Consider the following 13,371-nt stretch of genomic DNA (forward strand, 5'->3'; position numbering starts at 1 on the left):
TTGGCGGAATAGGAGTGCCCACAAGGAGCCCTGAACCCTAGTCTAAACCATCAGCAGCAACGGATTCCCTTCAGCAGACAGCGTTAGGTCCTAGGGCCACTTTTAGAACAACATTTGAGAGCTCGGCCCAACCAAGATGCTACCTTTAAAATGAATCTGTGCTTTGGCCATAAAACAGGTTCACTTTAACGCCTACATCTTCCTAATTGGCCCAACGCTGCCCCCCTTATACCTCAAAGCAGGTAAATCCTTCAGCTATCGGTGATGACGGTGAAAGTAAAGCACAGGGGTGCATCATGTGACCTCCAGGCATGACCAATGGCAAAAGGAGTGCCCGAGCTGCTGATGGCATTAAGATTTATGAAGGTAGAGGGGTGCAACATAAGCTCCATTTAGACTATGGTTCAGGTTTTACATCTCAGTTCCCACTAAGGCAGTAAGAGACATCTTTCATTATTCTAAAATAAGTTATGTGGCTACTTCAGTTATAAATACATTTTATCAGAGTTCTTTAATCCCAGAGATGCTTAGCAGGTATAAAAGACAATGACTGTAATACGAATGCTGCAGTAAAAGAGGTGCCATGTCTGCACCAAAAGCATCCTGGGATATCATTATACTATATCTGGTCTGGATTGTTAAAGGTACTCAAGTTTCCCCAACTCCACCCCGTCAAGTTTTCCCACCTCCGCTCTACCAGTTAGCGCTTTCCCAGCCGTCATCCGTAGAGGGCGCCTGGCTCTTGCCCCCTTTCTTCCCCTTCCCGTCAGCCTCCCAGTGGCTGTCCCAGTTCTCCCAGCTGTCGCTATTGCTGTTCTTGTTGTTGGAGGGGGTCCCGGAGCCCCACACCTCCCAGCTATCCGAGCTCTTCCTCTCTGCCGCGTTCTCCGGGAATGTCCAGCTGTCCCCGCTCGGCGACTTGGTTGGCTTCTTGATTTCCTCGGAGCTGCCGAATGTCTCCCAGAAGGATTTTCCTGAAGTAGCGTTTTGGTAGCCGTCGCTGTCGCTTTGCTGGTAGCCTTCGCCAGGCACAGAACTGCGGATTAGCAGAAGGAAAAAAAGAAGAATGCTTAAGATTGGTGGAGTAATGCAAGAAGACAGAGTTCAACATTATCCGGGTGCCCAAATCATGACAGCCGGTCACGGCAGATATGGAAGGTACAGGGAGGGAGTGGGCATTGTCTTGGCCCGACTTCCTGGTTGAGAAGGGACTATGGTTACAAGAACCGCACTAAAAAGGCAAGACAGTTTCTGATCAATCAGTTAATCTTCCATAAAAATGTCACCAATGAAGTCTCAGAGAGATTTAAAGCAGACCTAATTTTCTATCTTGGTAGATACATCAAGAAAAGCAAATTATTTATTTCCAAGCAATGTGTTTCCTTGCCCTGGACCTCACAGCTGTACATCTTCAGTACTATTTGGAGAATGGGTAATGTCACTACTGTGCTGCTCATAGTTCTCCTTGCTGGAGAGGAAGCTGTAACCCAGGAATTACAATGCAAGTATCCCCCTGCTTGTGCTTTATTCATTCTGTGAATCTGTGCAGAATTGGTGATGTCACTACTGTACAGGGTCACAGTTCTCCTTACCGAAGTGGAAGCTGTAACCCAGAAATTACAATGCACGTATCCCCCTGCTTGTGCTTCATTCTATGAATTTGGGCAGAATTGGTGATGTCACTACTGTACAGGGTCACAGTTCTCCTTACCGAAGTGGAAGCTGTAACCCAGAAATTACAATGCACGTATCCCCCCGCTTGTGCTTCATTCTATGAATCTGTGCAAAATTGGTGATGTCTCTACTGTAGTGCTCACAGCTCTCCTTGCTGGAGAGGAAGCTGTAACCCAGAAATTACAATGCACGGATCCCCCTGCTTGTGCTTTATTCATTCTGTGAATCTGTGCAGAATTGGTGATGTCACTACTGTACAGGGTCACAGTTCTCCTTGCTGGAGAGGAAGCTGTAACCCAGGAATTACAATGCAAGTATCCCCCTGCTTGTGCTTCATTCTGTGAATCTGTGCAGAATTGGTGATGTCACTACTGTACAGGGTCACAGTTCTCCTTGCCGAAGTGGAAGCTGTAACCCAGGAATTACAATGCAAGTATCCCCCTGCTTGTGCTTCATTCTATGAATCTGTGCAGCATTGGTGATGTCACTACTGTAGTGCTCACAGCTCTCCTTGCTGGGAGAGGAAGTTGTAACCCAGGACCTACAATGCAAGGATCTTCCCGCTTGCGCTTCATTCATTCTGTGCAGAGTTTGGTGCTTTCACTACTGTACAAGGTCACAGTCCTCCTTGCCGAAGCGGAAGCTGTAACCCAGGAGCTACAATGCAAGTATCCCCCTGCTTGTGCTGCATTCTATGAATCTGTGCAGAAATGGTGATGTCACTACTGCACTGCTCATTGTTCCATTTGCAGGAGAGGAAAATGTAACCCAGGACCTACAATGCAAGGATCCTCCTGCTTGTGCTTCATTCATTCTGTAAATCTGTGCAGAATGGGTGATGTCAGTACAGCGCTGACCATAAAATTCTCCTTTAGACAAAATAGGAAAAGTTGGCTGCACACCAACATCCGTCCAACAGGTTTATTGAAAGACTGCCACCAGGACTATGACAACGGACCAAGGGGCGACGACGTTCTTTGAAGAAGCACAATGTATGTGTGAAACGTCATCACCCCTTGGTCTGTTGTCATAGTCCTGGTGGCGGGTCTTTCAATAAACCTGTTGGATGGATGTTGGTGTGCAGTCAATTTTTCCTATTTTGTCTACATGTTCACGGTTACGAGCCGGAGCTAGCACCCATCCTTTCCTTTCTGGTGGATTATCATACTCACCTGGAGCAGCAATCCATTTCATTGTTCCCATAATTCTCCTTGCTGAAGAGGAAGCTGTAACCCAGGACCTACGACGCAAGGATCTCTCTGCTTGTGTTTAATTCTATAACTATGTGCAGAATTTGTGATGTCCTTACTGAACTGCTCAATGTTCTCCTTGCTGGAGAGGAAGCTGTAACCAAGGACCTACAATGCAAGGATCCCCCTGCTTGTTCTTCCTTCTTTCTGTGAATCTTTGCTTCTCCTGCAGATTCCCTTAGCAGTTATCACTCGGGCAGCTATGGCATAAGGAAGCAAAGATGGATGCCTCCACACAAAGTGCAAAAAGGAGGCATCTTAAGTCAGTATTGGGGGTAAAAGATCAGCTGCAGAGAGACCACAGTCTTTTGCCCTTTTCTGGTCTTTTCTGAGCACATCTCTAATAGTACAGGTTCTCTTTAAGCAAACGTGCATGAAAAAGGGCCTCATTACTCACCCGTCTGGGTTGTCCTCACTCTTCCCTGAGAAAAAGCTGGTGACATCTTTCCAGCTCTTGGTCCCAACACCCTGCACCTAGAGAAGAGACTGAAGGTTATATTTTGCTTGGTGCCAACATAAGCCTAACCAGCAGCATACCCACAGCAGGGGCTAGTAACACAATTCTTTCCATATAGGGCAAAGTAAAAGGTTCACTCAATTGCCACCCTTCCTTTCTACACAAGCTGGCCTTCCTTACCACTGCTATGTTCAGTCTCTGGGAGCAAAGAGAAGCCTTGTGGAAGCTTCAAAACATAACAGAGATTGCAGAGGGCTGAAGACCATCTACCTGCCTTGTCTGACAGCGCTGGATGCCTAAGCAGCCAGTCAACAACATGGAAGGGGACTGGGTCACAAGCTCTCCCCATCCCCAAAGCACTGGGTACTTCTCTTTGCTCCTAATGGCTGATCAAGGTAGTGGGACTGCAACAGGAAGGAGAGTAGCGCTAGAAGGGGTCATATAAATGATCACGTTGGCTTCAAAGCTGACCTACACAATCCTACCTAACCCCTCTAAGTAGACCTTTCATTCCCAGCAGAGACTTTGATCTGGGTTCACAGATATCAAAGTCCAAACAGGGGCTTCAACTCTTCCCCACTATCACCAAAAAGAGCTGCAATTTAAAAAAGGTGCCCTGTCAGGTCGCTAAACATATAAAAAAAAACCATAAGTGCCTTTTTTTGGACCTGAATCACCTGCTGGTGGCAGTGCTCCTGGGAGATTGCAGTTCCAGTGCCCACCAGCGGGTGTCTCCCAGCAGTCTCCAGTTATCAGTTTCTACTTGTTGCTGGGAGAGTATTTAGGTCCTCCTCCCTTTGGTGGCTCTTGCTTCAGTGCTTTCCTGCTGCTAGAACCTGTTACTATTGATCTGGCTCCTGCCCTGTACCCTTGTTACCCTGCAGTCTTGTACCTGCTCGTGTTTGTTTTTGATCCCAGTCCAGATTCCCCCTTCCCATCAGCTCCCTGCATCTCCAGTTTTTCCCTGCACCTCTCTGTTCCGTATGTTGTATATATTGCATATAGTTAGCCATTACTTAGTTTTCCTGTTTATTAGTCAGGTATTCTGTCACTGGGGTTTTTTGTTCACGTTACTTTTATGCTTGCTGTGTGCTGTTTTTATGGTTTTAGTTTTACTGTAAATAAATCTTAAGCATCTCTAGTCTGGTCTCAGTTTCCTTGTGTAGCTCCGCAGATCTGGTCATCTCTGCCGCTGAATCCTGACAAAGCACTGAAGCAAAAGGGCACCAAAAAAAGGAAAGTGGGCGAATCTAAATACTCTTCCAGCAACAGTTGGAGACCGATTACTGGAGACTGCTGGGAGACACCCACTGGCGGACACTGGAACTGCAATCACTTTGGGAAACGCAGTGCTACCAGCAGGTGATTCAGGTCCCAACAGCCTTGCAAGAAAAGATCCATAATACTTGTCTGTCTTCTCCTACCTCCCACTCCAATCCAGTGTTGCAGCCGCCATCAGACACTTCTCGGAGTGTCAGATATCAGTGTCCTCCACCATGTGCTCTGGTTGCGTTCTTTGACCCCCTATTCCTCTGTCAAGTCCTGTAGTGGCTTAGGGGGTCAAATAAAGGAAATATGGCGCATGGTGAATGAGAAAGGAATCAAGAAGAGTTGAATGCCAAAGAGTATTGAGGCTTCGGCACTGGAACGGATGAGAGGTAAGAGACATCATGGGCTGCCAGAGGAGCGAGTATATTGTGTCGTCTACTGCAAGGTCCTGGCGGTTTTATATCTGTAGAGTCCTGACCTGTGTCTTTAAAGTGAACATTTCTGTGCCGGGTAAAATAAAAAGGTTACCCTAGCTCCATCCTTCTCCAGAACACCACTTCCCTTTTCCCTTGTTCTGTATAGCCTATGGGAGTGAAGTGAAATACCTGGCACTTCGAGTAAGGGGGACTCACTCTTCTTTTCCCACATAACAGCATTAGGTGTCTTATAAAGATCCCAGGACTGTCACATGGGGAAGGAGCCTATAGTTCTGGATGAGTACCAGCAAATTGGTTTGGAGCCAACACAAGGCTTTTTTTCTGCAATCCCTGTGGGAGAATAGAAGCAAAAGGAAGAAAGAGAAGTGTGTCTACTGAAGGGGTGTGGCTTCACTTTAAATGATACAATCTCCTCCACTTACACATTCTTAAAGTGGTTGTAAACCCTTACACACCACTTATACCAACAGGTAAGCCTACAATGAGGCTTACCTGTAGGTACTAGAAATATCTCCTAAACCTGCATGGTTTAGGAGATATTTACCATAAACGATTGCGCCATCGGCACATGTGCACTGAAGAAACGTCATGATCGTGCCGTTTCTAAAGGTCTCGTGCCGTGACCGTCGGCTCCTGTGCATTCATTGCCCTGGAAGGAAGAGGGGTAAAAATGGACGCGGCCACCAGCGGAGACTGCCGACACGGCATGCTTCGTTTGCAGGCAAGTGCAACATAATGGGCTAGTATGCGATGCCCATTATGCTTTTTACTTTGCAGGGGGAAAAAAAAGAAGGGGAAGTAAAACCCATCAGGGTTTACTTCCTCTTTAAGCCCTGTACACACGAGCCGAAAGCCGGGCCATTCAATAAAATCCAGCTGACATTCAGCCTGTGTGTATGGCACTCTGTCCGACAGAAGCTGGCCGTTTGGCTGGCTTCTGTTGGACGAGCGTGCTGGAAAAATCAGCAGCTAACCGGGTCCTGGTCAGCGGGCTCTGCCAATGGCGGAGAGCGTTGATCGGAGTGTTCTGGAGGAGGGTCTGTCCCCCTGTCAGAACACAACAGCTCAGTGGGGGGAGATTGCTGCACTAACGTCGGATTGTAAGTACAGAGGCTCCGACAGGATTTTTTTCCGGGTTGAACAGAAAAAAATAACTCACTGAGTACCAGGCATAAAGCTGGCCATAGACGGTTTCAATCTCAGCCAGTTCAGCAGGGACCAGCCCAGATTTGACCCATGTATGGGCAGGCTCAGGGCCGTTTGAAGGAATTTGGGGGCCCCAATCAAAATTTTTTTTTCTATTCTTACCCCCTGTTATTCCCTGTAGGCTGCCGATGTAGCGTGGCCGAGCTCCTCTTCCCCAGTCCCTTATCAGATAGTGACGGGTACCGCGCGTGGTACAGGAGATTCAGTTTCCTGTCTTCCCGGCCGGACTGAAAGGAAGTGAGCACTCAGTGTGCACTTCCTGTCAGTCCGGCCGGGAACAGGAAACTGAATCTCCTGTACCATGCGCGGTACCTGGTCAGACTGACAGGACTGCAGGTGGAAGGAAGAGGAGCTCGGCCATGCTACAGCCTGTGAAGGGGAAGTTGGGGGCCCCAGGCCAACTCGGGGCTCCAAGCAATTGTTTGTTTTGCCTGTCCTGTAGCGACGGGCCTGCACTTCCTGTCAGTCCGGCCGGGAACATGTACCACGCGCGGTAGTCAGACTCCAGGTGGAAGGAAGAGGAGCTCGGCCACGCTACAGCCTGGGAAGGGGAAGTTGGGGGCACCAGGCCAGCTCGGGGCCCCAAGCAATTGTTTGTTTTGCCTGTCCTGTAGCAACGGGTCTGGGCAGGCTCAATGTACCCAAGTTGATCAATTCATTTGGGTACAACCAGCCTATCAGATTCTACAAGCGATTATTGCCAACAGCTATTATAACTTCCCCCTGAATGAAAGAGCACCATGGCTTCACAGGAGAGATACCCCCATTAACACTCACTGTGTTGATAGGGGAATCAAGCAATTTTCTTTCCTGCAACCTCTGGTGGCAGGAGAAAAAAAAAAAAGCTCCATCTATGGCCGGCTTTACTCTCACTTCAGCAAAGTCAAACTGCTTAGTTGTTCTAGATAGGGTAACCATCTCAATGTAGAAAATGAGACCAGAGCTTGCACCTATAACTCTGTACTGGTAACACCTACCTATCTCGACAGACTCCTATTAAATGCAGTGCACAGGGCTTTGTAGAGCTCGGATTGATCTCTGGCAACAATATGACTGAAGCTAGGACTAGGACACATGCTACAGTTACCTCTACATAGGTAAGACACACAGCTAGAGGACTCACCGTCACATCCAAAAAAAAGGCAGCGTAGAGAAAACAAACATATTTGATTAGAAGTTGACATTGCAAATACAAGACGGCATGTGAGCCGTCGCCACATCCAAGGCATGCTTGAGGGGGTGACCGTGTCATGAACGCCAACTGCCAAACTCAGCGTAGGCACTCCGCCACGTGACAAGTCACAAGGCCACCGAGCAATGCAGGGGCTTGACTATGCTGCAACTACAGAAGTCCAAGAATATAAGGGTGTTGTGGAAGCTCGAGGATGGAGAGTCTACAGTAGCCCAACATGTTCTGTGACAGGTTCTCTTTAAAGGTCTGTTTGCACATGATCACGACAACTGACCAAGATGCCGGATGTGGCATCAAGCTGCACCATGCCATCACAGCGCCCCCTACCTTTGACGCTAGACTGGATACTGAACTGCCAACATCTTCTAAGATTCGTCCGTCTTTTACCTAGAACGTGGGAGGAAAAGGGTTATATACAGAGGGTGGCGAGTTCAGTGGAGGGTGGTGGTGATGTGCAGAGGGGACAGACTCCCTTCACCGCAAAGCCAATCAGGTGCAGCAATGTTGGATTAGAGCAGCGGGGCTTTAGTGTTAGGTGGTGCAGAGTTGGTTAGTAGATCACGCCTTGCACAGGAAGCATCAGATTAAGGACACAGAAGGCAGACAAGCCAAAGGGGGTCCCATAAGTCCTAAATCAGGGCCCAGCGGAATCAATAGCAAGCTTTGTTTTCAGCCTGTGTCTTTATAAGAAAAAAGAAACTGAATTATAACCGACAGATACTTTACCCGCTCCTTCTTGCAAGGGAGTCACATCCTCCGTTTTCATATTGGCTGCTCTCTCGTTGCAAGGATAAGCGGTAAAGTGAGAACCGATTGTGGTTAGTGATCAACAAATGCTGATTTGAAATCAATATCCAATGATTTTCACTAAAGTGTGTAAGAAGAAGTGTTACAATGTGCAGGAAAAGCTTCTGGTGACTTTAGCTCCGTAGAGTTGTTAAGATTTCTGGTCTAGAGTTGAAACCGACAAAATATCACATGACCAATGCAAGCTTAGCCAAGCGGAACGGAGACAACGTCCGACGATGGACAAGCAACAATTATATAGGGCACCCGAAGCTTTACAGAAATTCATATGCTGTATAGGAGGAAGGTAGAGGAGATCGGCATGGTTCTGGTTCATTATAAAGGTTTCAGGGCATTTTGGGTGATAAGCCCTGCAGCCGTACGAATATGTCCCTTCTTTCTTTATAAGCTTAGCCCTGTCTCCTGTGCCACCAAGCTCCTCTCAGGAGGTTGCTAGGGGAGCCCTAACTTTTATCTCCTATTTGATGGTGCCTGCATAGTTGCAAAGCCAATCCCACATAGCAGAGCCAACGTAAAGGGACGCGCCCCCCCCCCCCCCCCCAACGTAAGGGACGCGCTTCCTGTTGGCCCACCAATTTAAGCTGTGCACTTCGTTGCCCCCACCCCCCAATGTTTGGGACGTGCATCCTGTTGGCCCCCCAAACGCAAGGGACACGCTTCCTGTCGCCCCCCCAATGTAAGGGAGGCACTACCTGCTGGCCTCCCCCTCCCCACCCCCCCCACAACGTAAGGGTTGTGGTTCCCATTTGCCCACAATGTAAGGACCGTGTTTCCTGTTGCCCACCCAACATACGGGACATTCTTTCCGCTGGTCTCCAATGTAAGGAATGTTCTTCCTGATGGCCCACAACGCAAAGGTCGTGTTTCTCCCGTTGACCCCCAATGTAAGGGATGCGCTTCCCGTTGGGCTACAACATAAGTGACGTGCTTCTCGCTAACCCCCCCCCACAAGGGACATTTTTCCCGCTGATCCCCTACGTAGGAGACGTTCTTACCGTTGGTCCCCCCCAACGCAAGGGACGTTCTTCCCGCTTTGGTCCCCCCAACGCAAGGGACGTTCTTCCCGCTGGGCCCCCCCCAACGCAAGGGACGTTCTTCCCGTTGGCGGCGCCCCCCAACGCAAGGGACGTTCTTCCCGTTGGCGGCGCCCCCCCCCCCCCCCCAACGCAAGGGACGTTCTTCCCGTTGGCGGCCCCCCCCCCCCCCCCCAACGCAAGGGACGTTCTTCCCGTTGCCCCCCCCCCAACGCAAGGAACGTTCTTCCCGTTGGGCCCCCCCCCAACGCAAGGGACGTTCTTCCCGTTGGGGCCCCCCCCCCCCCCCAACGCAAGGGACGTTCTTCCCGTTGGGGCCCCCCAGCCCAAGGGACGTTCTACCCGCTGGAACCCCAACGCAAGGGACGCTCTTCCCGCTGGCACCCCAACGCAGGGGAAATTCTTCCCGCTGGCCACTAATTTAAAAGACAGTCTTTCCAATGACCCCCAATATAAGGGACTTTCTTTCCATTGGCAACCAGTGTAAGGGACTTTTTCGCCTCTGACCTTCGATGAAGTTTAGAAGGATTTCCCCAAGACCTAAAAAATTATTTCCAGGGTTACTTTGCAGTAAATTGGTTGAAAACGGCTAGTCTAGAGAAACATTAGACTAGAATGAGATTGTAGGTAGACCTGCGTGTTTAACCAAGTACGGTAGAACAAGTCCAGTGTCTTCCCCATTAGCTTCCACCTCACAGCATTGTTAGTACAGCTTGGTGCGCGTGAAACAGAAGAAGCCACAGTGCAGAGACATGGATAGGACCTTCACAGACATAAGACACAGATTGACATATACACCGTGCTGAGCCCCACAGCCAGCAGTGTTTATTCTTTACAATGACATCTCTGTGAAGTTACCTTCTCCTGGGCTGGTCTGACAACATTTTCATTAATGGTCTGGCCTAACTCAGAGGCCTATCAAGGGGGGAAAAAAAAAAGAAAAAGGAGATCGGTCAGGATGGTGAGAGGGCAATGGACGGATATAGGGAGCATGCACACATTGTGGATACTTGTGAGAGAATGTTTGTGAACCCTTAGGATTCTTCTAGATGACACTCAGATCACGCTGGAGCGCAAGTCTAGAAAATCGCTAATGGTTCTCAGTCTCACAACCATATGCGCAGTTCACAAGTCATGCAAACAAGTGAGCCGTACAGACCGCATGCAAGGGGACAGGAAGAAAGACAGCCGGTCAGAAGAGGGATTTAAAGGAAAAGGATCAACATGATGGAAATTCAGTGGTGCAGCTTCAGGTATTGTGTAAGCCTGAAGCTACTCTTCAACCCCTTTCCAGCTGCAAGGTTGCCCTGCACAACGTCTCATGCTGATGGTATGTTGACCGCTAGCAGCCGACATCCTGCCTGGCTTCTAGCCGTCACTGGATGTTTCCACTAACAATAGAGAACCACTCAGGGCGGTTCATGCAGGGTGGAGGCTTCATTTTCAAAATAAACCATCAACCTGCAAATGGAGAGCACTATGTGTCTATTTAAATGCTGTAATTGTCAGATACAATTACAGTATTTAAAAAAAAAAAAAAAAAACACACACAACATTATAGATCCTAAAATGGCCTGAGCAGAATCCCGCCCCACATCAGGGTCCCAATCAGAATCCCGCCCCACATCAGGGTCCCAATCAGAATCCCGCCCCACATCAGGGTGCCAATCAGAATCCCGCCCCACATCAGGGTGCCAATCAGAATCCCGCCCCACATCAGGGTGCCAATCAGAATCCCGCCCCACATCAGGGTGCCAATCAGAATCCCGCCCCACATCAGGGTCCCAATCAAAATCCCGCCCCACATCAGGGTCCCAATCAGAATCCCGCCCCACATCAGGGTCCCAATCAGAATCCCGCCCCACATCAGGGTCACAATCAAAATCCCGCCCCACATCAGGGTGCCAATCAGAATCCCGCCCCACATCAGGGTCCCAATCAGAATCCCACCACACATCAGGGTCCCAATCAGAATCCCGCCCCACATCAGGGTGCCAATCAGAATCCCGCCCCACATCAGGGTCACAATCAAAATCCCGCCCCACATCAGGGTGCCAATCAGAATCCCGCCCCACATCAGGGTCCCAATCAGAATCCCACCACACATCAGGGTCCCAATCAGAATCCCGCCCCACATCAGGGTGCCAATCAGAATCCCGCCCCACATCAGGGTGCCAATCAGAATCCCCTTTATATCAGATTAGAACTAGGAACTCTGTCATGTTTTTGCTGCTGTGTACCAGTTGCCAAGATATCCTTACCGGATGGCTGTAAATGAGTGAGTGCTCCGAGGCAGGCTGTATTTGCATGCATATTGCCCTAGGTAACGCCCACATGTGATGCTGAGCCTCCATGATTGAAGGAACTTAAAGCCAAAAGAATGAAAAGGGTGGGCCAGGGACTGTCAGGCTGGGGAAGACAGGACTAGATCAGGGGTAGGCAACCTCTGCACCACAGCTGTTGTGAAACTACAAATCCCATCATGCCTCTGCCTCTAGGAGTCATGCCTGTGATTATCAGCGTCTTGCAATGTCTCATGGGACTTGTAGGTTCACCACAGCTGGAGGGCCGAGGTTGCCTACCCCTGCACTAGATGATGGACATCCTTGAGCCAGGAAATGAGGTAGATCTACCTGATGTGCTGCAGCTTCTAATGCACGATGTGAGAAGCTCACAGTGTGCAGTGAAATCAGAAAATGCCATTTCAGTCCAGGAAAGGAGCCATCACAACTGTGCAAAACTAATGCCCTGTACACACGATCGGAATTTCCGAAAAAAAAAAAGGGAATTTTTTTAAAATCGGATATTCCGACCGTGTGTGGGCCCCATCGGACTTTTGTTTTCCCCCGTCAGAGTTTAGAAATAGAACATGTTTTATTTTTTCCAATGGAAAAAAATCCTATCGGAAATTCTGATCGTCTGTGTGGAACTCCGACAGAGAAAAAAAAGCATTGAACTTAAATTTTTCTCGGCTCGTCGTAGCGTTTTACGTCACCGCGCTTTGGATGGTCGGAATTTGGTCTGAAAGTGTGTATGCAAGACAGCTTGAGCGGAAATTCCGACGGAAAATTCCATCGAAAATTCTGACGGAAAATTCCATCGGAAATTCTGACGGAAAATTCCATCGGAAATTCTGACGGAAAATTCCATCGGAAATTCCGATCGTGCGTACGGGGCATAAAATGTACAGCGGGAGGTCAGCTTTAAAACAAAACTTCACTGAGATTTAAAAGCCCCCCCACCCCACAATGCACTGAGACTACATCACTGAATAGAGAGCCAGGACAGGCAGACATGAGGAGCGGAGAATGTAAGAAGCCAGGATAGAAGACAACAGCACAGGACAGAGAAGAGCGGCTTTTCATACTTTGAAATTCTGGTGCACAAATTTATTAAAGTCTTTTTCAGTTCTGGATTGAGTAGCGAAGGGTCAGAACCGCTGTCAGTATTTTTTTTTGCTCTGAGACTAACCTTCTCTATTTCCCCTTGTCATTGGGAATGAAGACAACGGGAAATCCAAACCGAGTTGTCAGCAAAAAACGGGGACACTGCTTCTGGTGACAACCAAGAGGGGATTTCACTTATGGAGAAATTTCCTTTCACTTCCTGTTGAATCTAAAAGTGCAGGAAGTGAAAAAAAAAATCCCTTCCCAATGGGACAAAAAAAAAAAAAAAAACACACCAGTTTTAACCCTTTCTTACTCTATCAGAAGTCAAGAAAAAAAAAAAAAAAAGTTTGTCTACTTTAAGTCCCTACATCGTGCAATAATGAAGTGCAAAGTGCAGTAAGAATCAATCAGCTAAAAGGAGTGGCCTCCAAACTGCGGCCCAGGGGCCAGATGTGGCCCTTTGCTTGCCTTTATCTGGCTCTTGGGGCACTGATCTATCAACTGACTCCAATCATGGGGCACTATTCTATCAACCGACTCCAATAATGGGGCACTATTCTATCAACCGACTCCAATAATGGGACACTATTCTATCAACCGACTCCAATAATGGGACACTATTCTATCAACCGACTCCAATAATGGGACACTATTCT

The 13,371-nt window shown here is 48.6% G+C and overlaps 1 protein-coding gene across 3 annotated transcripts in view; it reads right to left on the reverse strand.

Moving 5' to 3' along the window:
* Positions 1–485: 485 nt before the first annotated feature.
* Positions 486–13,371, reverse strand: part of ARFGAP1 (ADP ribosylation factor GTPase activating protein 1) — a 31,624-nt gene continuing 18,738 nt past the window's right edge. Inside the window, exons 10-13 of one of the 3 annotated variants that reach the window (XM_040331624.1) lie at positions 10,185–10,241; positions 7,813–7,872; positions 3,322–3,398; positions 486–1,036 (exon numbers count right to left, since the gene is read on the reverse strand). In XM_040331624.1, the coding sequence (XP_040187558.1) occupies positions 694–1,036; positions 3,322–3,398; positions 7,813–7,872; positions 10,185–10,241 (537 nt within the window). In that variant the 3' untranslated portion in view covers positions 486–693. The remainder of the gene's footprint in view (positions 1,037–3,321; positions 3,399–7,812; positions 7,873–10,184; positions 10,242–13,371) is intronic. The other 2 variants (XM_040331625.1, XM_040331626.1) reach the window with 2 other exon arrangements.

Source organism: Rana temporaria, chromosome 12 (assembly GCF_905171775.1).
Source record: "Rana temporaria chromosome 12, aRanTem1.1, whole genome shotgun sequence".
Lineage (NCBI taxonomy): Eukaryota > Metazoa > Chordata > Amphibia > Anura > Ranidae > Rana > Rana temporaria.